Source organism: Panthera pardus, unplaced genomic scaffold (assembly GCF_024362965.1).
Source record: "Panthera pardus isolate Hobbes unplaced genomic scaffold, ASM2436296v1 HiC_scaffold_1, whole genome shotgun sequence".
Taxonomy (NCBI): Eukaryota; Metazoa; Chordata; class Mammalia; order Carnivora; family Felidae; genus Panthera; species Panthera pardus.
Genome location: NW_026526654.1, coordinates 25,471,382 through 25,498,544, shown reverse-complemented (window position 1 = coordinate 25,498,544; position 27,163 = coordinate 25,471,382). Strand labels below are relative to the sequence as shown.

General features: G+C 37.7%; 1 protein-coding gene across 2 annotated transcripts in view; it reads left to right on the top strand.

The window, feature by feature from the left end:
• The window catches only part of GPC6 (glypican 6), a 1,113,151-nt gene that overhangs the window by 748,283 nt on the left and 337,705 nt on the right, over positions 1 to 27,163 (top strand). For both annotated transcript variants that reach the window (XM_019444088.2, XM_019444089.2), the window contains exon 4: positions 11,040 to 11,205. In XM_019444088.2, coding sequence (XP_019299633.1) covers positions 11,040 to 11,205 — 166 coding nt within the window. The remainder of the gene's footprint in view (positions 1 to 11,039; positions 11,206 to 27,163) is intronic.

The window sequence follows — 27,163 nt, the reverse complement described above, 5'->3', positions numbered from 1 at the left end:
TCTGAAATTTAATTGTAGAACATTTCCATCACACAAAAAGGCTTGTACCTGTTAGCAGTCACTCTCCACCCCCAAACTCTGTTTCTTCCATCCTTCACCCTGGCCCCTGACGACCACTAACTGCATTCTGTAACTATCGATGTGTCTGTTCTGAACATTTTGTGTATAAATGAAATCACATGTTCTTCTGTGACTGACTTAATGTAGTTTCAAAGTTCATCGGTGTAGCATAATGTTATTTCAAAGTTCGTCAATGATGCAGCATCTTGGAATCTCATTCCTTTTAATTGCTGAATAATATTTTACTGAATGGAAATACCACATCTAGTTTATCCATTCATCAATTGATGGAAATAAATTGACAAATGATTAAACTAAATGTTTCCAGGTTTTGGCTAAGGTACTTCTATAAACATTAATGTACACATTTTTGTATGGCATATATTTTCACTTCTTTTGAGTACATAACTAGGACTAGAATTGCTGGGTCATATGGTAGTTTTATGTTTCCAAAGTGGCTGCCATGGTACATTCCCATCAGCGATATGTATGAGGGTTCCAATTTCTCCACATCCATGTCAGTGCGTGTTATTGTCTGTCTCTTTTATTAGAGCCATCCTAGGGGTGTGAGTAATATCTCAACTTGATGTTCTTTCTGTAGCAACTAATGATGTTGAGCATCTTTTCATGAGCTACTTGGACATTTTATATCTTTTTTGGAGAAATGTCTATTTAAATCCTTTGCTTTTTTTTATTGGGTTGTTTGTCTTTTTGTTGCTGAGTTTTAGGAGTTTGGTATATATTCTGAATACGAGACCCTTATTGGACATATAATTTGCAAACATTTCCGTCTAGTTGTTAGGTTGTGTCTTCACTTTCATGACAATGTCCTTTGATACACAAACCTGTTAATTTTAATGAAGCCCAATTTATTTTTCTTTCTTTTGGAATCATATCTAAAAATACATTGCGAAATCAAAGGTCATTAAGATTTACCCTATGTAGGTTTTTCCAAGAGCTGTATAGGTTTTGATCATATTTAGGTTATTCAGCCATTTTGAGAAATTTTGGTGCATGTTCTGAGGTCAGGTCCAACTTCCTTGTTTTTCATGAGGACATCCAGTTGCTCCAATACAATCTGTTAAAGACATTATTCTTAATCCATTAAATGGTATTCACATCCTTGTAAAAACCAACTGACCATAAACATGTATGTTTATTTCTGGTCTTTCAACTCTGTTTTATTGATTTAAATGTCTATCCTCATGCCAGTACCACAGTTTTGATGATGATGATGATGATGATGATGATGATGATGATGATTGTGAGAAAATACATGAGATCTACCCTCTTAACAAAATTTTAAGTGTTCAATACATATTGTTAACGATGTGCATATAGTTGTACAAAAGATCTCTGAAACTCTATCATCTTGCATGACTGAAACTCTATGTCCTTTGATTAGCAACTCCCCATTTCCCTCCCCTTCACAGCCCCAGCAACCACCATTTTGCTTTCTGCTGCTATGAGTTTGACTACTTTTAGATACTTCATGTAAGCAGAATTTTGTAGTATTTGTCCTTCAGTAACTGGCTTATTTCACTTAGTATAATGTACTCAAGGTTTATCCAGGTCGTTGCATATGGCAGGATTTCCTCCTTTTTTAAGAATGAATAATACTCCATCATATGAACAAACCTCATTTTGCTTAGCCGCTCATCAGTCAATGAACATTTAGGAAGCTCCTACCACCTGATTATTGTGAATAATGCTGCAATGAACATGGGAATGCAAATATCTCTTCCAGAACCTATTTCCAATTTGGGGGAGGGGGGTATTAAATACCTAGAAGTGAGATTGCTGGATAATACCACAGTGTTTTGATTACTTTAGCTTTGTAGCAAGTTGTACTTTTTGAAATCAGAAAATGCAATTGCTCCAAATTTGTTTCTTTTTTTCAAAATTGTTTCAGCTCTTTGGGTCCTTGCAATTCCATATGAATTTGAGGACCGGCTTTTGCATTTCCACAAGGAAAAACTATTAGAATTTTAATAAGGTTTGCAATGAATCTATAAATTACTTTGAGTAGTACTACTGTGTTAACAATATTAAGTCTTCCAGCACGTGAATGCAGGATATCTTTCCATTGATTCAGGTCTTTAATTTCTTTCAACAATGCTTACTAGTTTTCAATGTAAAATTCTATCATCTTTTTGGTTAAATTTACTCCTAAGTATTTTTTTCTTTTAGATACTATTGTAAGATACTATTGTAAATGAAATTGTTCTTTTTTCTTTAAATATTTTTATTTATTTTGAGAGAGAGAGAGAGAGTGCACGTGAGCGAGCAGGGGAGGGGCACAGAGTGAGGGAGAGCAAGAATCCCTAGCAGGCTCCATGCTGACAACACAGAGCCCAGCTCAGGGCTCAATCTCGCGAACCGTGAGATCATGACCTGAGCCAAAATCAAGAGTCAGACACTTAACCGACCTAGCCACCGAAGCACCCCTGAAATTGTTTTCTTATCTTCCTTTCTCAGATTGTTTATTGCTAGTGTTAAAAACTCAATGGATGTTTGTGTGTTGATCTTATACCTTGCAACTTGGCTGAATTCATTTATTCACTCCAATAAGGTATTATTTGTGAATGCTTGGGATTTCCTAGATGTAGGGTCATGTCATCTGCAAATAGAGATAGTTTTAATTCTTCCTTTTCAAATTGACAACTTGTATTTCTTTATCTTGCTTAATGACTCTAGCTAGAGTTTTCAGTACTATCTTGAAAAACAGTGGTGAAAGTAGGCCTTCTTGTCTTGTTCCTGATCTTAGGGGAACTCTTTCACCATTGAGAATGATGTCAGTTGTTGGTTTTTCATAAATGGTCTCTATTATGTTTAGGATTTTCTATTCTGGATTTTCCATATGTACTTATTATGAATGAGTGGTAGCTTTTGCTGTAAGCTTTTTCTGCATCAACTGAGATTACCATGTGGGTTTTTCTCCCTTTATTCTATGAATATGATTTATTATATTGATTTATTTTTCTTGTCTTGAACCTCCCTTGCATTCCTGGGATAAATTCCCCTTGGTCGTGGTGTATAATTTTTTTTAATGTACTGTTGGGTTCAGTTTGCTAGTATTTTGTTGTTCATCTACTATTATAAAGGCATATCTGTCTACAGTTTTCTTTTCCTCCTATGTCTTTGTCTGGCTTTGCTATCAAGTAATGCTGGTCTCTAAGAATGAATTAGGAAATGTTCCTTGTCTTCTGTATTTTGGAATAGTTTAGGAAGGATTTTGCTAATTCTTCTTTACGTGTTTGATAGAATTCACCAGTGAAGCCATCTGGTCCAGAGTTTTTCATTGTTGGCAGGCTTTTGATACCAGTCCAACCTCTTTACTTATTATAGATCTTTTCATATTTCCTAATTTTTCATGATTTAGCCTTGGTAGGTCATATTTCTAGTAATTTGCCTCTTTCATCGAGGTTATCTAATTTGTTGGTGTGTTCATTAGTTTTCTTGGCCACCATAACTTACCACCAGTGATTTAAAACCACAGAAATGTATTCCCTCACAGTTCAGTAGGCCAGAAGTCTGAGACCAAGGTATTGGCAGAATTGATTCTTTTTAGAGGCTCAGAGGGAGAGCTGATCCCACACTTCTCTCCCACCTTCTAGGAGAGGAAAGATCTCAAATCAATAACTTAACTTTATACCTTAAGGAACTGGAAAAAGAACAAACTGAAACTCAAGTTTCTTCTCCATCCTAATCTTCATCATTTCCTTTCTTTTGCTAACTTTGCTTTTAGTTTGCTCTTCTTTTGTAAATGCTTTATGTACAACATGAGTTATTGATTTGAGATATTCTCTTTTAAATGTAGGCATTTATGGCAATAAGTTTTTATTTTTGTTTTCATAAGTGTTTTCATTTTTGTTCACCTAAGTGTTTTCTAATTTCCCTACTGGTTTCTTCTTTAACCTATTGGTTATATAAGAGTGTGTGGTTTAACTTCCACATGTTTGTGAATTTTCTGGTTTTCCTTCTGATACCAGTTTCCAGCTTCATGCTATTTATAGTCAGAGAAGATACTTCATATGATTATAACCTTTATAAATATCTTAAGGCTTGAGGTTTAGCAACGCCTTTTTACTGAAATTTAGCGGTCTCTGTCTTTATTAAGCACTCTCCTGGCTGCCGTAAGTTGTTTTTTTGTTTGTTTGTTTGTTTGTTTGTTTGTTTTGTTTGCAACTAAATCTTCAAATTCTGAGAAAGCTGATTCTGTCATTTTTTGCTAGCTTACTGGTTGCTTCAGTGGAAGGACTGATTCTCAGCAGCCCCAACTCTACCATTTCTGTGATGTTGTCTGCCTCCTGTGCTTCTCTTACAGACATCTGTTTCATGACTTCCTTCAGAAGCCTTCCCTGGGGACCCTGCTTCCCCCTTCTACACTAAATGCCCTTTCCTGGGTTCCCTTTCCATGGCACTTCACCAAGACACATAAGTTTTTCCCTGAAGTGATCTGGAAATGAATGTAATCTGAGCATCCTGACATTGGTTTGAGATCTCTTTTATTCATCCCCATGAATACTGGATGAATGAAACTTGCATGACTGAACAAAGAAGAAAGAGATTTGAGTTCTCATGAACTTACTACAGAGCCTCTTTACAGGGTATAGACTGCTTTAAAAAATTAAAATTACTTAATATGAAACTACTTTGAATGGAATCTAATCTTTCTTGAGGACCTCAAGAAGATCCTTCAGAATTTCATGATACGTTAAGATGGTGAGTAGAAATACCTCATCATTTCTTACAACCCTAGGTTAGAAACTATGGAGAATGGCATGGAGTCTTGCTCAAAACACAGTTTTAATTTGTTCTGGTTAAATAGTTTACTTACATTAACTTGTTTGTCTTTTGGGAGCAGAAGAAGACAAATAGATTTATTTGATTATTTTGGCTGTATGATTTCCATAGAAACAAGCACTTACTAGGTATATGTTCATTGTGTCTATAGATTTATAACTTGGACATGTCTTGTTTTCTAAAAATATTCTAAGTAATAGATGTATTTTACATTGGCTGCTATTAAAAATAGCTAACATGAGCATCAATGCATAAATGCTGGTTCAGATACAAAAAATCTTACATATATTAAGGACATGAAATGAATTTCTATTTTTTGGTTATGGGTGTGCTATGCCTCAAATCACATTTAGAAAATGTAAGAATTACTTGCTATGACATCTTGATACGCATGATGAACCAGGTAAATAAGTCTTAGTCGTCTCTCTCAATACAGTTTTATTAAGGGTTCTTTTTATATTTCTTTCCATGTTTCAGTGTATCTTGCTTTAATCTTTTAAAAAAGAAACACAAACAACATCAAGAAAAAACCACAAGGTTGTAACCTGAGAGCTCAATTCTTTTTATGTTATTTATTTTTATGTTATTTTATAAGAAAGCTTAGTTATAAATTATATGATTATTGAAACTAGTCAATTATAATAGCATCTATAAAATGATTATTAATGTCATTATATATAAACAGCTTCAGAAGAAGTTAACAGAAGGTCTAAACCCAAGATGCAGGGAAGTGATATTGGAATCTTACTTGGTAGACTCACAAACTTGTGTGTATCTTTTCGATCGTACAATAATGGAGTAGGAACCATTGACTGTTCTCCCCCCCCCCCCCCCCGCCATTGTTGTGCATTCTTGACAAAGTCATTCTAGTGGTGAAGGACAGCATGTAAAAGTTAGGTGACAGCACAAATAAATATTCATACCAAGTGGATACCACTTTTATACACTTACCAATTTACTGATTTACCTAAGTTTATTTCCCAGTCTTTCTTTTTTTTTTTTTTTTAATGTTAATGTATTTTTGAGAGAGAGAGAGGGAGCATGAGTGGGGGAGAAACACAGAATCTGAAACAAGCTCCAGGCTTTGAGCTGTCAGCACAGAGCACGATGTGGGACTTGAACCCATGAACCGGGAGATCATGACCTGAATCTATCACGGAAACTGGTCTGGATCACCCGGCAGAAGAACCAACCGGCACTCGGAGATCTTGGAAGGAAGGAGGTTTATTTTACACCAGTGGGCTCAGAGGAGATCATTCCCCAGAGATCTGAGCCAAATGCAGGTGGGAAGGGTAATTTATAGTCATCTTCCGCATTTGTGATGACTTTCGCGTGTGTGGCAAACAAGGCAGGAAGAACCCAGAAGAGAAGCCTCTAAGCTGGGAACTAGAGTTTGTTTTAGTCCCATCAGCCATCTTATGGTGCAGAACTTTACTTATTTTCCCAACAGTAGTTATTTGGCACCTGAGGCAAGCAGGGTGGGAACAAGAACCTGGAAGGGAAGTCTTCAGGCTGGGACTGAAATTCTCTTATCAGTCCTGTTGGCCATCATACAACAGATTTTTCCCTACCAAATCGAAGTCAGACACTTAACTGACGGAGCCACCCAGGTGCCCTTTCCCAGTCTAGTTTCAATATCTAAGGAGTTACAGCTACATTTTTCAAAAATAGTAAAATATCCACATTAACTAAAAAGACATTCAACATGTTGTTTCTCAACATGGATTATATTCTTTATTTTTTCTAAATGAACACATTTTCTTTAGTGGGAAATTTTTTGTCTAATTGTTTGCAATTTTTATAAATTTGCCACACTATATGTTAGAGATATTACTTCATTGTAAATTTTAAATGTGAGTTTTTAGAACTCCGTTATTTTGAAAGCAGGTTGAAAAACTCATGAACACTGAATAAGGGCTATATACCAGTTTGTGGTAACATACCAGTGTCAGTTTCCTTGTTTAGATATCCTACCACAGTTATTTGAAATGTCACCATCAAGTGACATTGGTGAGTGAGGGGTACCCAAGACTCCACTCTTTTTGCATCATCTTGTGAGTCTATATTGATTTAAATACAAAAATATTTTTAAAAATTTGCTATAGCCCAATTATAAAACACCAGTAAATATTTAAAAATAGAAATATCCCTCACACAATTGGCATTTAAAACAACCTTCTTTTCAGAGACTTACTTCTAAAAGTCTTCAGTTTGGGGGCGCCTGGGTGGCTCAGTCGGTTAAGCAGCCGACTTCGGATCAGGTCACGATCTCGCGGTCCGTGAGTTCGAGCCCCGTGTCAGGCTCTGTGCTGACAGCTCAGAGCCTGGAGCCTGTTTCAGATTCTGTGTCTCCCTGTCTCTGACCCTCCCCAGTTCATGCTCTGTCTCTCCCTGTCTCAAAAATAAATAAACGTTAAAAAAAAATTTTTTTTTAAATAAAAAAAATAAAAGTCTTCAGTTTGAAGTGATGATTTTTTTTTATTTTAATTCAAGCATGCAGTTGTGTCAATTCAAAAAATATGGGTCTGTGAACACGAAAGCTTAAACTTTGATGCTCCACATTCTATTTTCTTCTTCTTCAAATGCCCTTTATTTGACCAGGAGGGATGTCATTTCCAAAAGTACTGAGAGACCCACATTTAACTTGAACAACATTGTTCTTGTAGGTTATTAAGGCTGTTCAATTTTCTCTGTTGGTTGCTACCCTGAGTTGGAGACGAGACTCTTCTAAAATGTCAGACTGAGAAAATTGTACTGGTTCCAACACAATTAAAAAAAAAAAAAAAGCTTAGGAATTAATGCTATCAATAGCCTTTGAAAACAAACTTAAAAAGTAACAATTGAATGCTAAGAGGGATAAAACTGTCTTTCTTTTTTTCTTTGAATCTCAGTGTGGCCAAGAAATTGAGGAACACAATAGAGAGTTCAATTCACAAGGCTCTTCCTGAGTGCCTAAATCATCATTACAATGCCTGTTAACGATGTTCTTGTTTTGCAGAGCAGTGCAGGTTATGAGGGTGACAGAGTCCCTACAGCCTAAAAGATCTCAAATTTGCATCCCAGGTATTGACACGTGCTCCATATTGGTACTGGAATACTGAGTGAGAAGAATCAAAGCATCCTATAAAACCACTAGCAAGAAAACCAAAAATCCAACACAGTCCAAGGACGAAATTGCATGGCCAGCTCAGGTGAAAACAGAGTTGGTCTCTGGAGAAAGGCATCAGGGTCACGACAGAAGTCACAAGGCTATGGAAAACAAAATTCTGTGGGCACAAGTTTGTAGGATTGCAACCATATCAAATAAGTAAAATGCATAAGAATTTGAAATTCCACATAAATTCTGAATGGAAAATACAGAATTATTTTCTCTTTTCTGCGACTGGCTTGGGATATATGTGGATAAAAGAAATTTTTAAGACAGTATTGCTCCGTTGTGGATAAAATTTGCCATATTCACAAAATAGCCTATCTGGAGAGGATGATACTGTGACACCAATGTGTGCTCAAGTTAAAAGTCACCAGGCTCCCCAGGGCACCTGGGTGGCTGAGTCAGCTAAGTGTCCAACTTTAGCTCAGGTCATGATCTCACAGTTCACGGGTTCAAGCCCCAGGTCAGGCTCTATGCTGACAGTCAGAGCCTGGAGCCTGCTTTGGATTCTGTGTGCTGCTCTCTCTGCCCCTCCCCGACTTGCACTCTGTTTGTCAATAATAAATGTTAAAAAATTTTTTTTTCGAATCACCAAACTCCTCAATTTTGGTATCTTTTTTTTGTTTTCTTTTGCTGTTGGAAAATAAATTTTAAAAGTCATGGATATTAAACCATTCTCTAAATATCTTTATAAAGTAAGGCCAGTTATATTTTACTTCACTTATTTGATTTGAAGTACTTAATACACTAACTTTCTATTGCTGATCTTGTTAATTCTGTTTTATTAAAGCCAACATTAAACTACCAGGAAAAGTAAAAACCAAAAGGATATTACTTTGAATGCATAAAAAGTAAGGTGATTAATGGATAGATAGAAGATGGGTGGATATTCGAAAAAGTAAGTATAGGAAAATGTTAAATGGGGATCTAGGAGCGAGGGTATTATACATTATAACAGTCTTTCAACTTTTCTGTATGTTTGAAAACTTGTATAACATTTTGGAAATAAAATGCAAACATATTCAAAAGAACAACCAGAATCTTCAGTGCCTAAGTAAATAAATAAATAATAAGTAGCTTCATTTTCTGAAACAACAGATTAAGGATTTTGTCGGTATATATCGTAAAAGTAAGAAAATGTTACCAACAAAACGAAGCCTTGCGTTAAAAACCGCAAACACTGGGGCGTCTGGGTGGCTCAGTCGGTTGGGCGGCCGACTTCGGCTCAGGTCATGATCTCGCGGTCCATGAGTTGGAGCCCCGCGTCGGGCTCTGGGCTGACAGCTCAGAGCCTGGAGCCTGTTTCGGATTCTGTGTCTCCCTCTCTCTGACCCTCCTCCGTTCATGCTCTGTCTCTCTCGGTCTCAAAAAAATAAATAAACGTTAAAAAAAAAAAAATTAAAAAAAACAAAAAACCGCAAACGCGTAGGAAGACAAATACCCTATGATGTCACTCATATGTGGAATCTAAAAAAAACAAAACAAATGAATAAACAAACAAACAAAAAGCAGAATCAGACCTGTAATTACAGAGAACAAATGGTTGCCAGAAGGAAGAGGGGGGAGAATGAGCAGTATCCCTGAAGGGGAGAGGGAGGCACAGGCTTCTAGTTAGGGACCCAGTAAGTCACAGGGATGAAATACAGCTCAGGGAATATAGTCAGTGGTACTATAATACTGTTGTGTGGTGACAGATGGAAACTACACCAATGCTGAGCACAACATAACATATAGAGAGGTTGAATCACAGTGTTGGACACCTGAAACTAATGTGACATTGTGTGTCAGATAATACTGAAGTAAAAAATAAAGAAATCACAACAAAACAAAACAAAATTCAAATGCGGTTTCTAGGCAAACGATGAAATGACGGAGATTAGGCAGAGTAGTGGAAAGTACCCGTTTATGCAGAACTACCCTTTATTGGTACACCTTTACATTGATGTTACGCTTTGTCAATATCTAAATGTCCTTGACACGTAATGTCACCTGTGGGCCCAGCTCTGTGTCATCAGACTGGTAAGTCTCCACGAGATCCAAATGATACAAGTTAGACTTGTTCTCATGTCTGGAACACAAGAACAGCACCATATGGCTATTTGATGAAAACACCAAAATTAGGTGGAATCAGCCAAATAAATATGATAATAATTTTGTGTCTAGTCATAAAAAAAGAGTTTTCTGTATTTTTTTTTCCTGTTGTTGGTTCATACTGTTTTAAATAGTCTTTCCTCTTGAAGTCAAATTAGAATTTTCAATGAGTCCAAAAGAGATTCTAGTGATTTAGAACCGATGGACTCAGAAGAACCTCAGCTTTTCTTATTCAAGGCAAATGCCACTCCATCATTAGTTGAATTACTGCAAGGATTTCTCCTTACATTCAACACCGGGGTCCATTTTCCACAAAGTTCCCAGAACTGCAAAGCTTCAAATGCCTGAAGACATTGCCTTGGCAGTTCCATTGCTTCTAAGCAGGCCTGGATCTTAGAAATGCCAGACAGGTTGATATCGATCCTTTTTAAAAAGTTAGGTACAAAGGAAGTGTATCTGCCAACCTCCTTTAGAAACAGGGTCAAATAACCGGTTGGAAAATTTTCTAAAGGTGTCACATTAAACTTTAATCATACCTACATTTTTACAGAGCCTTTAACTTGGCAAATTGCTTTCACGTGCATTATCTCATTTCACGTTCTGTTGCGATGAAATGGTGTCCAGGTTCTAGGGCTGAATTACGATGACATAGATACCAAAATGTTGATGGGGACATTTGATGAAAATCGATTATTATGCTATCAACCAAGTATTTGACAGGAGTGGACTGGCTTCGAGCTCACGTATGACAAAGGGTTAAGATTCTAATAGTTGCTTTGCTCCACTTGCTGGAGGTTTTGAGAGCCATTTCTCCGTTTTGTTTTTGTTTTTGTTTTTGTTTTTCAAGGAGAAAATGAGTTACCTCTTTTAATTTCCTCCCTCTCATCCTTCTTATTTCTGATTTTCTTTTTTCTTGTCAATAAATCTGCAGGTCAGCCCCACCCCGGGCTGCATCCGAGCTCTCATGAAGATGCTGTACTGCCCATACTGCCGGGGACTTGTCACCGTGAGGCCCTGCAACAACTATTGCCTGAACGTCATGAAGGGCTGCCTGGCCAATCAGGCTGATCTCGACACTGAATGGAATCTGTTTATAGGTAAGGAGCGTTTAGACGGATCCATGCCCTAGATTACAGAGACATAGATAACCAGCAAGAGGTTGTGGGGCCCAATGGGCAGGTCTGCAGTTGTGATGGTTTCAATGCAAAAGAGGATTAAGTGCAAAAACAAAAACAGAAAGCAGCTGCTAGCAGATTATAAAGGTGACATTTTTCTTCTTCTTTTTTAAATCCTGAAAAACAGGGTACCCTGGTATGTTTGTGAGGGACAGTCCTGGTAAAGATTGTACAAGCGAGCGTTGTTGAATTAGCTGATCTCTCTGACAAAGATAAAAAGCACTCTTGTCGAGTTTCTGGGAGTTCCTGTGGAAAGGGGCAAATTAGGGGGAAAAAAATCTCCTTAAAAAGAAAATCCTCAGCACTAGTTCTTATTTCTAGTACCTCAACATAGTCACAGATACTAGTAAAACACTCCTTCCTTGGACATCCGTGATGAAAATAGCTCGGTATTTCTGCCGAAATATGCAAATCTTCTTCCTCGTGCTGTGGAGAAGGGGGCTTCAAGACCTCAACGTGAGACAGCCTTCCTGTCTTTAGAAGGTACGATGGAAAGTGGGCAAGACGCAGGGGAAGTCTGTGAGTCGTGGCTCTGGTCTTGAGTTGCAGGAATCGCTCAGGGCGAAGTGCACTGCCAAAAGATATTTCCCAAATTGCTATCCAAGGATAAAAGGACAAATTTTACAGGCAGGCTTCTCCCAGGAAAACACACAGGCCTTGAAAGAGTGAATGTGTTTTCTCCCCCTCTGACAAAAGCCCTTCAAATAAAAGTACTTTCAATTGCATTTACTGCAATTGCATGGTGACGGGCAGAGTGGTGCACCTCACAGGGCAATTCCTTAGCTTCTGGGGGCCTTCATCATTTATGCATACCTCTAAACCAGAAGGCACGCATGAAGTCTTCTGACATCTAAGTTTGGGGTAGGGTAGGAAAAAGATCTAAGATGGGTTGGAATGTGGCGAAACCTAAGCTCATCGTGCAAAAGACGGGATTCGGTTGCAAGCATTGCCCTTTGGCAGTGAAACCCACCGGCTAACATGCTGTTATGCTTAGGAAGGCCAGGGAAAATGGTTTGGAAGTTTTAAGCAAAAAAGAGTAAATTTCAGAGTGGGTAGATTCCAATGGAACTCATCCAACAAAATCCCAGAAATCATTTCAGGGAGAATAAATTGAAATACCGTTCTCTCTTCCTTTAGTGGGAGTACAGAATCTGTCTGCGTGATCTTGGGTTACTTTATTTGAAAAATGAGGAAGTGTTTGAAAAGTTTAATCATTAAAGTACCCTTCTAACTCAGAAATGATATGATTCTTTGCTAAGATTTTGGACGGGTGTATGAATTTTTTAGAAAGGTAATAAGAATAACTCGATCTTCTAAAATATGAATTTAGATTAATTTTGGCAGAGACACTCTCCAAATAATGCTAATTAAAAAGTACTCTCATCAAGAAATCTAAAAATATTGCCACATTTTAAAACCAGATTAAACCTCATTGCCATCACTTTGAGTCATATAGATTATTCATACTTTTTGGTTGAAACTACCCTAATTTATAGCACAGTTAAATAGTCTTTGCTCAGCCTGCACCTTATTGAGGAAGGTGGACATGTGGATTTTGTTACTTAGAGCAGGACGTGATTAAGAATGAGACTATAAGGCTTTTAATTTAGAAGAGCAACAGTGACTTCCTTATTGGCTTTTTCTCCTCAGTGCTGGTTGGCTATTTTAACATCATACCTTCAATCAGTTGGCTTTCCTGGATGCCAATTAGATGTGAAATTGAATGTCTGGAAAACCGTTTGATTTAAAAACCCAGATTTGAACCCACCATGTGTTGGATGTACTATAACTAAAAGAGAGCCTGGTGGTTAGTCCTACATTAATATATTTCATACCCTTTGTTTCCATATCTCATTTTTTATTAGTCTTGGATATCAGTGAGAAAATTCTTCTTTTTTCTTTCCTCTGGCTCTGCTATGGCACTGAGAATTGACCACCAACATAGATTTTGGAGCAAAATGTGTTCTTGCTAATACTTGTCCCAATGTGAAGTTCACAAACTTGTCACATAAATCAGGCAAATGTGCCACCTGTGTTTTCCACATATGCATCCGAGATGACAGTGTCATAGGCTTCATGAATGCAGCAGGGAAGGCCAGTGAGCAAATCAATAATCCAACAGTAATTACGTAGAAAGCCCTTTCTCTGGTTGGCATCTGTAGCCCATCACCCTTGGGCTTCTAACATCTTTCCATCAGTTCCTCCACTCCTGTTGCTGTCAGTCACATGACATCTCTATCTGCTGCATTCATGCCCCAGTCTGTACATTTTTATGTGGTTTTTTTTTTGTTTTTTTTTTATGTCCTCATCTAAAATGCTAACAATGGATGCAATCAATGGTCAATAAAGACAAGAATTGAACCGGTGATACATTCTCATGATCTTTGCTATGCCACAAATTAATTGAAAGTGAGTTATGGGCCGCCTGGGTGGCTCGGTCGGTTGAGCATCCAACTCTTGATTTCGGCCCAAGTCATGATCCCAGGGCCGTGCGTTCGAGCCCGTCATCAGGCTCTGCACTGAGTGTGGAGCTTGCTTAAGATTCTATCTCTCCCCCTCACCTGCTTGTGCTCTCTCTCTTTGTCTCAAAAAATAAGTGAATTGCATTTATTTTGAATTCAGTTGTTGTGTGGATTTGTCAGTAAAAAGGTATTTCACTGACAAAATAAAATGTTGTAAGTGTTCAGCTAAAAAACCCAATGGTATTCCGTTCACTTCTGAAGCTCCATAGTTTTTTAATTTTCATTTTTTTGCAATCCTAGAAAAAAAAAAATCAAGAGTCTACTCAGGATGCATTTCTATTGTTTTCCTGATGTAAGCAGGACCTGGGGAAACATAAGAGTGGTTTGCAGTCCGCTCTGCTCTCACTCCTAGGAACCATGCAGGAAGAAAGAGACGTCATTTGAGACATTGACAGGCACGGCTTAGGCACTTACCCCAGGTGTTGATCTAAATTCATGCTCAGCTTGGGGCACCTGGGTGGCTCGGTCGGTTAAGCGTCTGACTTCGGCTCAGGTCACGATCTCATGGTCCGTGAGTTCAAGCCCTGTGTCAGGCTCTGTGCTGACGGCTCAGAGCCTGGAGCCTGTTTCAGATTCTGTGTCTCCCTCTCTCTCTGCCCCTCCCCTGTTCATGCTCTGTCTCTCTCTGTCTCAAAAATAAATAAACGTTAAAAAAAAAAAATTAAATTCATGCTCAGCTTATTGCAGCCTAGCCTTTGAGTGTTGCCTGCGTGCAAAGGCCTTTTCTCGGAAAATGTTTATTATGTAAATTAAAATTTCCTAAAAGGAAACAGTTTGTGGGCAGAATTCGTTTTCAGTAATACCCTGCGGTTATTTTGAGTCTTTGGCATTGATACCAACCCTCCATGGATAAGAGCTATTCTATTTGACAAGGGGCCGTGTTGCAGATTACACCTAGCTCATGAGCACAAAAGTTAAGGCTGAAATCATATTTTTGTAGCTGCAATAAATCTTGCATCTAATTTCAAATCTAGGATATGTGGGACAGCCTCCTCCAAACATCTGGTACCTTCGAAGACTTAATAGACTGTAAAAAATGGAGAAAGAAAACAAGGGTGTGGGGACAAAAATGCTGATAAGATCAAAGGCAAAAATGCTGTTTGTTTTGTAATATTTTTTACCACTGAAATAGTAGAGGATGTTTATTACTGTAAGCATAAGAGAAATTTATCACTATGGTTCCATAAAAGTGAGAACTGAAGATGTTTGTGTCCCAACAATGCACCCTAATAGTTTAGACTATCCCAGTTAGTAAGACTCTAATGATCTTAACCTATTAATTCAATGCCTGATATATTGAATAAGCTAGACACATGCTTTTTTTTATGCTAGGGGAACTTAATGTAGTTAACATTAATTATAATCAACTATGATAAAGTGTTAGGAAACTGGAAGCACAGGATGAGAAGTTTCTACTCAGCAGGGGACTTAATCTAGTCTAGGGTGTTGGGGAAGCTGTACCTTGGTAAATATAGAATAAAAGAGTAAACAAGACGGTATTGAATTAGTGTTGTCAGACATAATTGATGTTGAATAGCTGTAACATACAGAATTGGTGGAATACTGTATGGGCCCCAAATATTTACAAGTAGCCTATGGCAGTTTCAATAGTCTGGTATGATCACTCAGTGATTCATAAATACTTATTTGATTTATTTTCTAAACGATTTGTGATCAAGTCTCATCACTACCACTGTCACTGACTTGAACTGAGAAGATTCAGAGAATTTGTGTTAATTTTTGTAAAGAGAAGGTTGGGTCCCTGATATATAGATACTCTCCAATGTAAAAAGGAGAAGACGGAAGAGGAGAAAAGGAAGGAAGGAAGGAAGGAAGGAAGGAAGGAAGGAAGGAAGGAAGGAATAGAGAGAGAGAAAGGAAGGAAAGAAGGAAGGGAGGGAGGGAGGAAGGAAGAGAGAGAGCAAGAGGAAGGAAGGATGGATGGACAGTAGGAAGAAAGGGAGGGAGGGAGGAAGGGAAAAGCCAGCAAAGCAGCTTGATTTTTAGTTTAGGTCTTGAGCACTTATAGTCCAGACAGTCCAGTGATATCAAACTTTCTGGGCTTTCTTTTTCCTTTCCAACTAGCCAGTTATTAAGTGTAAGGCATCCTAAAGACAGCAAACTGGCCTGAGAGCATCAAACATGGAGTGCAAGGTGGGCACTACACCTGTGCCTGGCCTAGAGACCCTGCAGTGGGTATTATCCATTCATCTTCTGAGATTCATTAATACAACAGATGTTTACTAAGTAGCTGGTATGGACCTTGTTCTGGTTTATGCATGAGGCTAGAGCAGATGAGACCCTGCCTGCTGAGAATATGGCTCACTGTATGTTCTCTGATGGAATAAATGGAAACAACTAGACAGAGAAATGGAAGGGAATGCAGTAAGAGGCTGTTCTATTTTACTTTGTAAGTCTACTCTTTTAATGGAAGTATGACTAATTCAGTAATTTAAAAAACACATATCCCTGATGTTAATGGACTCGTGAGTGCAGGGATAGCAGAAACAAATCAGATAATGAACCTGGTTCCTTCATTGTGACAGCTGCTATCAAGTTGTAAATTAGAGCCAGCCGCAAGGAAGCTGTGTTAGGTCGGTCAAATGACTAGTGTCATGTAATAAATGGCTACTTTGGTGTACAAATTACTTTCTTAGGACCTGAAAGAGTTGTTTATCTGCAAGGTATTTTGTAGATTCACAACTTTGGGGGAAATGTTGCTAGAAAAACATTTATTGTTTCTAGTAAATAAACTTGGATTCTCTTTTTATAAAATACACAGCACTGTGTGATGTTGCATTTCAGCAGGATATAAAATAAACACAGGGCACCATTTCAAGCATTTGTATAAGATGCTCCTCTTTCAAAGACTTTCTTTGACGTGAAATTCTATAATATAAATCTGACAAATTTTTAGTCACAAAGAATTCCATAGTAAATATGATAGGACTCTAGCTGATAGATCCTGAAATCCCATGTTTTAAAAACCCCTAGACCCTAAACATAGAAAATCATTTCCTTTCAACCAAAGAAAAAGAAAAAATTTAAGAATTGTATTTAGCAGCACGCTTCAAGGTATCTTGGTCTCCACTTTGTATAAGACAAGAGCTTGGTTGAAAATACAGTCTAGAAACACAACTCTTAAATTGAGGAACAAAAGCCAAAGCAATTATTTTAGAATCTGATCTCACCATTACCTACAGAACTTGCTTTTGCTCATGTGCATTCCCAAAAGCAGCAAGAGGGATATTAAAAAAAAAAAAAAAAAAACAAACAAAAAAACCACTTGATTTTCTCAGTTGAAATCTAACCCCACCCAGCTCCTGCCTTCCTTTTATAGTCATTGATTCAATATTTCTCATTTCTCATGGACATTTATCATATGTTGTATTCTCTCTGTGATGCTGGCAGAATCCACAAGCAGTACTAACTCCTCAGTGAGAAAAAAAAAAAGAGAGAGAAGAAGAAAGCAAGAAAGAAAACACTTGGCTGGTACCCAGCAGCCTTTCACGAGCTGCATTTGTTATCAATTTCCTACGTTTAGAAAATGGTTTACTTCTGAACTCTGCATATGTGAAAGTGTTTTTATGTGGTGCAATAGGGTTAATGCCTTGATGGTGCTATCTTGTATGAGGCTATTCGACAAACACTGCGGCAGGCGTTTCTTAACCTCTGAACACTCACTAATGTTCATCTTGAGGCAACAACTCAAAGGATTCATGGGACTGCAATTTCTGTTCTGCATCAGGCAAATTTTCTCACGGATCAAAGCAGGCAAAGCACATCAGTCCTAAAATTATTTGGTGCAGTAGACAAGTAGTCATTCAAGGTGCATGTGTATTTCCTTTGCCTCCAGTGCCTCTGTACGTATATGTACAGTTTCCTCTTGTATGTATATCTATCCCACTTCCCACATACTCGACTTCCATACAATTCATAATTACTGATGACTGCAAATATGATATTCTGAACTAGACTGTCATGTTGGAATCCATGGTGCTATGTAATATGACACCAACCAATGGCCTATAACAAGGCGTAACTATTTTTGCAAGTCTAATATTCTCTAGGATGTAAGATACTCCATTTATAATAGGAAGTTCACTGAAATATCTCTTATACCTTATTAAGCTCTCCAATTCCTATGAGAACCAGCAACAGAAGGATTTAGTTTCCCAGGAGAAAGCAGACCATACCACAGATGATGAGAATTGCCTTTGTAGTGGGGATTTTGCTTCTAATTTACACGTCAATTTCAGTGTTTTCTATGCATAAGTGGTTTAATTTGATAATTATATCCAAAGGACTTTGTTTGTAATGATTGACATCTGATTTTAATAAATTTTGCTAGTTTTCACTGTTATGTCTCAGCTTTAAGCTAAAACACAGGATGTCTGGCTTTTGGCATCCCAAAAGAAAACATTTGATGATTCCTCAGAATGGAATTAAATAGATTCCAAAAGCCCCAGGATCCCAGGTAAAATTCAACACTCTAAACATTAGCCTGATGACTTTCTTAGCAATTTCAATTCCAGGAAATAAGAGGAGCATGAGGTAGAAGAAATTGAACTAGAAGAAGAAACTAGAACTAGAAATTGAACTAGAAGAAACTGAAGAAACTAGAACATAAGAAATATAAATGGAGCTAAATATGTGGGTTGTTAAAGCATTAAACTACATGGCTATTCACAAATAACAAACTTATAACAAGTCCCAGGGCGACCGTAACCAAAAAGTCCTTCATGAGGTGACTGATTTAATAGAATAAAAGAGTGGTTTACCTTCTGAGACATTTAGATCACTGTTAAAATCCTGATTACTAGCTGAAGTGAAAATCTTTGTTTTAACCCAAATAATAAATGCTTGTGTGATATTGCAATGCTATGTTAAAATGTCTTAATAATAGTAGTGTTAATGAGGGTACTTAGATTTCTTTTTCCCTAAATGTCACATTTACACATATGTATATGTGAATAATTACATATCTACTTATCATCTATCTATATATTTATCTATATCTTCCAATTGCATTAAAAGCTCCTTTAATTCACGATTATCTCAAGAGCAGATATCTCAAGAGCTGATCATGTCTTTATGTTTGAGTCATTTTTGAAACTAGCTTTAATTTTCCTCAGGCTTGTTTCCTTAACAATTTAGAGACTTTTAGAATCTTATTATCTTCATCATGTTGGCTTTGTGGTTTGTTTATTATGAACAACCCTCCAAGGAGCCAGGGGTGGAAGCCAGGTTAGAAGAGATGGCCCCATGAATTATTCTGATGGGTAAAGGCATGTTTTCATTGGTCACTCTAAAAAGGAAATGGATATAAATGTCCTTGGGAGTAATTTAAACTTTGAGAACCTTCATGATATATGAAAACTTTGAGCTTATAATTCATTTAAAAATATCATGCCTACAGATACTTGGTAAGGTGGCCAGGAGAGAATTTAAATTAAAATAGAGCATGAAATATTCCTTGTCCTTCAAATAACAGCTTATATATAAATCCCACATAAAAAAAGATATGTCCTCGATTTTTTTCTCTGCATGGATTTAAATAATTTGCTACGCTAAGAATGTTCTTTATTATAACCTCAGAAGAAGTGAAAATTACAAAAAGAAATGAAAATAAGTCATTGAATATATGACATTACACCAAGAAGGGATGTATCTATCTGCATCACATTTTTATTCTTTAAGGTGCAGGATCTTCTAGAAAGATAACACTGATAATTAAATGCCAACAAAGTCAGTCAGTATTCACTACTAAAATCTCAATACTTAGGAAATAGAGCAATTAGAGTAATGTAATGAGAAGCCTGAGAATACTATTGGATGGCATGAATAAGTTAGTAGATGTGAGAGACTTTGGGATGTAGCAGTGATTGCCAGAGCTGATGTGGTTTTCAGATTGACTCAATCAGTAAGTGACCCTGCCCTATCTCAGCCCTGCATCTATTTCTCTGGTAGTTACATGCCAGCTTGAAGTCTTTTCTCCCAGGGTAGCAGGACCATAATTCCATAAGATAATTCATTGACTTCAATAGGAAGAGTATTCTCAAAATCCACAACCATCAACTGGTGAAGGCTGTTGGGAGTTCTTGATATTATCACTTATGCATGTGTCTCCATGGTTTTCCAAATTCAATGTTCTTGATTATTGTTAGATTACTTCCTTATTTTTATTTTTTTTTTAATTTTTTTTAACGTTTATTTATTTTTGAGACAGAGGGAGACAGAGCATGAACGGGGGAGGGTCAGAGAGAGAGGAAGACACAGAATCCGAAACAGGCTCCAGGCTCTGAGCAGTCAGCACAGAGCCCGATGCGGGGCCTGAACTCACGGACCGCGAGATCATGACCTGAGCCGAAGTCGGACGCTTAACCGACTGAGCCACCCAGGCGCCCCTAGTTCCTTATTTTTAAAACAGCTTAGTGTTTCAAACTCTTCTGTGTTAACATAGTCGTAGAAACATATTCCATCATCCAAAACCTATGTGCAATACCCAACCAGATGGGAGAACTGAAATTGTCATTAGTCCTAAGAATGTTAGGGCTAATTCTACAAATACCAATACACAGTGCATTTTGAGGGTTCAGATTAGGCACAGGACCTGACCTCTGAAAGGTAATTCCACAAAGTGCAATACACATGTCCCTTCATTAATCAGCCTGGTAGTATTTTGTATTGAATCACTGTGTTGATTGAATAAAATATTTGGCAAATTTTTGGTGATCCAATTTAACATGTGCCTAATACTACCTTTATTGACTGAAAATCCAGACATATATTTCCCGAAGTTGGCCATGAGAGAATGTTTAAATGTGTCTCGCTACTTAGTTACAATCATAGTATCCAACTTCTAAAACTATGAGAGAGTTGTAAGAAACTTTATTCACCTATCTTTGTGGTTCTGGCTTTCGTTCAAGAGAACATTACATCCATAGCAATAATAGCTAACAGCAGTTGGACACTTACTTTAACCAGGAAGTACTGTAATCACTTTATACTTTTAATCCTTAAAACAATCCTATGAAGTAGTTTATATTATGATCCCTATCATACAGAAGGGAAAACTGAGACCAGATAAGTTAAGTGACGTATCCAAGGCCATATAACTTGTAAGTTGCAATACCAGCATTTGGCTTTAGAGCCCAGGTTCTTAACCACTACATAAATTAATTCTTACTAAGTGTTTAGAAAGTAATCCTTAGTCTTTGGCTGCATAGGATGATGGGATATGTTGGGGGAAATAGAACATTGCCAGCACTATCTAATAGAATCTTCCGTCAACGATGGAAATGGTCTGTGTCTGTATTGTCTAAGATAGTAGCCACTAGCCACATGGGCTATTGAGCACTTGAAATGTATCGAGTGAGACTGAAAAACTGAGTTTTTATTTTATTTAATTTTACATAATTTAAATTTACTCACATGCAGCTATTGGGCACCTAAAATGTGGTTAGTGTATCTGAGGCGCTAAATTTTTCATTTATTTGTAGGTAATTTACATTTTAATCACTGTAGATGGCTAGCAGCTCTGGTGTTGGACACTGCAGGTTTAGACCATTCAAGCACCTAAAGACTCAATGACATGGCTCAGCACCTGAATCTATCTGATTCTCTTCAAGAAGATATTTTTATTAGAGGCCTTTTTGGTGCTTAGATCCAGACTAAGGATATGGTAGACATAAAAGAAATAAAAACCGTACCACTGGATCCTGGGAAAGTATAATTTTCCAAAGAGATGAAATGTGTATTTTCAAAGTGGGAGTTGGGTTAAGTGAAGACAACATAGTTAAGAGCAATAGTCTTTGAATCACTGCATGAGATCGAATCCTGACTTCATCTTTTATTATCTATGTGGTACTTGGGGAACATTAACCTTCAAAAATCTCACTTTTCTCATCAATAAACTGGAGATTGTAGTACCTACCTCTTAGCGTTGTGTGGGTTAAACTAGATAGAGCATGGAAATCTGAGGGTTGAGATGTGTCCACAGAGATAGCACTGACAGAGAAGCACTGTGGTTCTCTATTCAGGTGAAAAACCTGTGAAGGTATGAACAGAAAATAGAATAGAAAGTAGAAGACAACAGAGTAGGCAAGGAGGCGGGACAACATCAGACACCAGAAATAGGCAAAAGAGATAACAAGGGCGGATGGAAAAACCACAGGAAAATGGTCAGAGGATAGTTAATTAGTAAGAAACTGAAAGTACAAGATTAGACGAAGTGCATTTCATCAAGCCAGCTTCTTCTTATCCCTGCTCAGGATTCACCTAAGTTCCTGAGAGATGGGACTCATCCCAGTAGAGATGAATTTGCCTTTGCTCAAGTGAATAAGCACTTGGTGAGACAGGTTGGAAAACTGTGAGTTCAAACTCACAGTTTGAACTGTGAGTTCAAACAGGCATGATGTGCTCAGGTACCTGTGAGGAAACCAAACTGGGGGAAAAAAAAAAAGGTACTTGCTGGTATGCACTGGGAGGTAAGATTGGTCATAATTGAACTGTTTATGCTTTGAAAGGAAGGCCAAACAGTTGACTTTCTCTTGTCGTATAGGCAATGACAAGTCACAGGGTATTTTTATTCAGGGAAGGGCAGGATCTAAGTATTCATCTGGAAGCCAGGGAGAGGATGGTTTCAGATGAATGAGACTAACAGAGGGGTTCTCTCAGCATGGAAGGAGAAAGGAAGACAGCACTCACAGTAGAGTTGGGAAAAAAATTTATAGGACTTCATGTCTGAATATCTAGGTCACTAGATGCGGAGGGGCAAGAAAAGAAATCCATCAGTTATGACTGAGATAAGCACACAAAAGAAAGATGGTGTCAGAAGCGAGTTTGGAGTATGGCGAACATGGATTTCTTCAATCTGTTTACGGCTTGAGGATTTGAGAAACAGTGGGACCAAAAACTGGGCATATCCAATTGGATGCTGAAAATAGTACTGTTCTGTAGTAGTGTTCACAAAACAGGAGCTAGGGATGCCAAGAACCATTGGAGGGTTTCCACAGCCCAAATGGATCTGCGGCCAACTTTCCTAATCAACTCCAACAGATTGTGCCCAGAATCCTCTCTCCTGGGTACCACACGGTGCCTACATGTTCCTTCCCTGCGTAGTTATACTGTCTTTACCTCTACATGTTAAATATTTAACAGCCTGCTCATCAGTATGTATTCTCAGAATGAGCCTATATCTATAATCCCCAACCTCTTTAATTAAGTGTAGTCAGAATGTCAACTGTGCAAACATAAGAATGCTTAACATAATGATTCAATGGAGACAGGCTTACATTGCTCCCCCAAATATATTTCCTCAAGATTCAAGAACCCCTTGATGGTCAAATTTATCACACACATTGACATTTATAACTGCAGTCAATCCAAGAGGAAATGTATTTTCTATTGGCTTTGGCTTTTGCAGTCCTCAATGCATGAAATCTAGGATTACTTTGTTCATTTCTGGCCACTGCCAAGTCTGAATTTCAAGTTGAGGCATGAAATTTGTTAATTTTATTAAAAAACTTGCCCCAGGGCATTCGTTTTCTTCACTGGCCAGAATACCATGTATGAGAAAGCAGCCCATGACTTCACTGCCTGCCTTGTGGCACAGTTGTCTCCAATGAAGACTGAACATGTAAGGACCCATATAATCTATTCATTGGTTTCTGAACATGGGGTCCCCCCACACACACACACGACCCACCCAAAGAGCAAGACAAATAGACACGAAGAAGCTTTTGCAATGCAACTTTGCAAGGAGCAGTGAGATGGTTTTTGAATCCGATATTGCCAAGTTACTGATTTAAGAATGCCCTAGAGTATAAATTATTTCTCTCACCCTCCAGAGTGACTTTTGTCAAATGCCTTCTGCTTAGCCCATTAAGGGTGAAAACCATGAAATATTATTTGATTTGTAACTCAAGAAAATGCCCTAAAACCACCTGTCCCTCTTTGGAAAACTGCCAGAACAAAGTGAGAGGAAAGGTTCAGTCTGAGAACAATAATTTGAAGTTGCCCCATGTGGCTCTGATCAAAGGTTGAGCCTGTGGGCTGCATTCAGGCTTCCGGTCTTTTCAGGAGGATTTACATTTATTTTTCTTAACCCACGTGGGAGTCCCGGGTTTTGAGATCAAAATTTCAAATAGTTTAATAGTGGCCATGCAACATTTTAAAAATAAAATCTGACAATGAATTGTGTTGAGTAGCTATTGCATTTCCTTTGAATTCCGTTTGGGGAAGTTAGTTTCAGGATTCATTTAATTTCCATATGGAATTGGTAGATATTAAATTCCATTTCTCCCGAGTGCCTCAGGACTTTTAAAAAAATCATTTTACTTCTGCTGTGCCGTGCCTCGATCCCTATCCACTTGATCTATGATCACTGGGCATTGGATTGCTAGTGTTCATTATACACTTATTAAATCAACCTTTAAAATGTAAGGCAAGAAAAGTTTAATTTAAAGCTGCACCAGGCATTTGTTGAAGATGCAGAAGTTAATAGTTTGGAAATACAAGATGATAAAGAACAAGCCTCAGTCGACAAATTGATTAAAAGACGAAAATCAAATTCTTTAATCAGAAATGTCTGACCTGGCAGAGGAGGAGCTACTTGAGAGCTAGTGTGGTAGTTTAGGAAGGTGCCCGTGATCCTCTCTGATAAATCCATGTCCATTTATACAGAAAAGTCACAGTAATATGTGCTGAGAGAATAAGATACCAGCATCAAATTATTTGCTGCTGGAACGCATTCAGGGCCTTATTTTAAGATTTAGGTTTGACTTTCATGGAATACGTATTGTCTGCCAGGTGATATCATACATGACATTTTTATGCTTTAATAATAATGGATTGTAATTAGTATACCATTTTTGCTTCCACAGTGTTCCTCTATTTCATTTAAATGTCTTAAGGTTCTCCTAAACATACACAGTCTTTTTGTTGATCACTTTTAGGCAAGCCCTTACCTGAATGAATAAAATTTAAAAATAGAGGACGTTTACTTACCAGGGGTTTAATAGATGTGTGTTAAGCTTGACATATGGGTTGTATATCCAAAGGATGATGATGAAGAAATAGCTTTACAAACAGTTAATCTCTAATCTTGATCTGCTTGAAATCAATTATATTTTAATGTTTATTTTGAAATAATTTTTGATTTATAAAAAAGTTGCAAAAATAGTACAGAGTTTACATCTGTAGTATCCTCTACTCAGCTTATCCCAATGTTAACAACATACATCCATGAACATAACACAATAATCAAAACCAGGAAATTAACACTGATGCAATGTTATTAGGTAAGTACAGGCCTTATTCTAATTTCACTATTTTTATCTTTTTCATATTTCAGGATCCAATTCAGGATCCCACATGCATTTCTATGTTTTATCTTCTTAGTCTCCTTCAATCTGTGACACTTTCTCAATTTACCTTATCTTTTATGACCTTACGCTTTTGATGAGGACTAGTCAGTTATTGTGCAAAATGTCTTTCAATTTGGATTTGTCTGATGTTCTCTCATGATTAGATTGAGGTTATGCATTTGGCAAGAATACTACAGAAATGATGTATCCTTCTCATATATCACATTAGAGTGTGCATTGCAGTATCTGCTGGGTTTTTCCACTGGAAAGTCACTACTTTCCCCTGTATCTGTAATACATATTTTAGAGACGTTACTTGAAGTCTATGCTAATATCCTGTTCGTCCTCAAACTTTTGGCTACTGATGCCACTCTAACATCCATAAAAAGATCTTGCCCACAGTAGTATTAGTGGAACATCTGCATAAAGGTGATTTTGTATTTCCCTTTGTCCTTCTAGGTGTATTAATTGGAAAAATTGGATTTTTTTCTCTTCCAACTACTTATTTATTCAATTATTCATTTATGTCAGTAAGGACTCATGGATACTGATTTTCTTCTATGGAGATAATCCAATAATTATGATTATTTTCTTCGTTGCTCAATTTGTTCCAGTTTGTGTATTGCAGTCTCCTCTTAGTTGGTAACTGTTGTTCTGACATGCTTGCCAATCTTTTTTGGGCACTTCTTAATTTTTGCCAACGCGGATTCTCTCAGAATCTTACTTTATTTTCCTTACTCCAGTCCTGGAATCAACCTCTTCCCCAAGGAACACTCGTTCCTCATACTGAAGGGTGGTATTAGAAACCAAGATCTGGGCGCTAAATGTGCTCCTTGCTATTGGAGTGTTACTGCTACCAGACCCTTTCTGTGCACAGAACTAGGAGATACATATTACGTATTTCACCCATACTCACAGTTTATGTTTGTCCATCTCCTGATCTCCCTAACCCCAATGGATATATATACTGGAGTTCATACTGATTCCAGTTCCGCACCACAAAGTTCATTCTAGCTTCTCTCTTTATTTGTAACTGCTATCTCCAACAGTAAGAAACCTGGCTCCCATGATCTTCAATATGTTAACATATTTGCCTAACCCTAGCATATACATATGTCAGAGCTGCTAACTCATAACTCTTTAAAAAATGTATCTAGATGTACAGTACCTGTATACAAATTCTCTTTTTTATAATTTTCTTACATGTTTATTTTTGAGAGAGTGAGAGAGACAGAGTGTGAGCAGGGCAGAGAGAGAGAGAGAGAGAGAAAGAGAGAGACAGAATCCAAAGCAGGCTCCAGGTTCCGAGCTGTCAGCACAGAGCCCGACATGGGGCTCGAACCTGCAAACCGTGAGATCACGACCTGAGCCGAAGTCAGACACTTAACCGACTGAGCCACCCAGGTGCCCCACCCTACTGTAGTTCTACGTCCCAAAACTATACACAAAACTTACACTCTGAAAAGTTTTGTTCCCTCCTTATGCATAGTAACCCATGACCATCCCTCTTTCTTTCCAGCCCATTCCCAGCTACCATGTGTAGGTTGGTCAGTCCACTTCATTTCTGGTTTATCGTTTCTGTACATCTTTTGCAGGAAGGATCAGATATGTGTGTCTTTTCTTATATATTTTATTTTTCTTACATGCGGGGTAGCATACTATACTCTTTTACACAGACTGTTTTTACTTAATTGTGGAAATCATTCCAGATCAGTTCATAGAGATCATCCTTATTCTGGTTTGCAGTTGCTTAGTACTCCATTGTCTGGAAGTACCTTTTGCTATTGAAAAAGATGCTACAATGCTTAACTTCGTGCAAATGTATGTTTGGAGGTGTACTTATGGACAGGTTCCTAGAAATGGGATTGTGAGTCAAAATGTAAGTGCGTATGTCATTTGATTAGGTATTGCCCATTTTTCTCCTGAAGGCTTGTACCAATATGCATTTCCAGCTGGCACTAGTGTGAAGATTTTTTCCCCACATCCTCA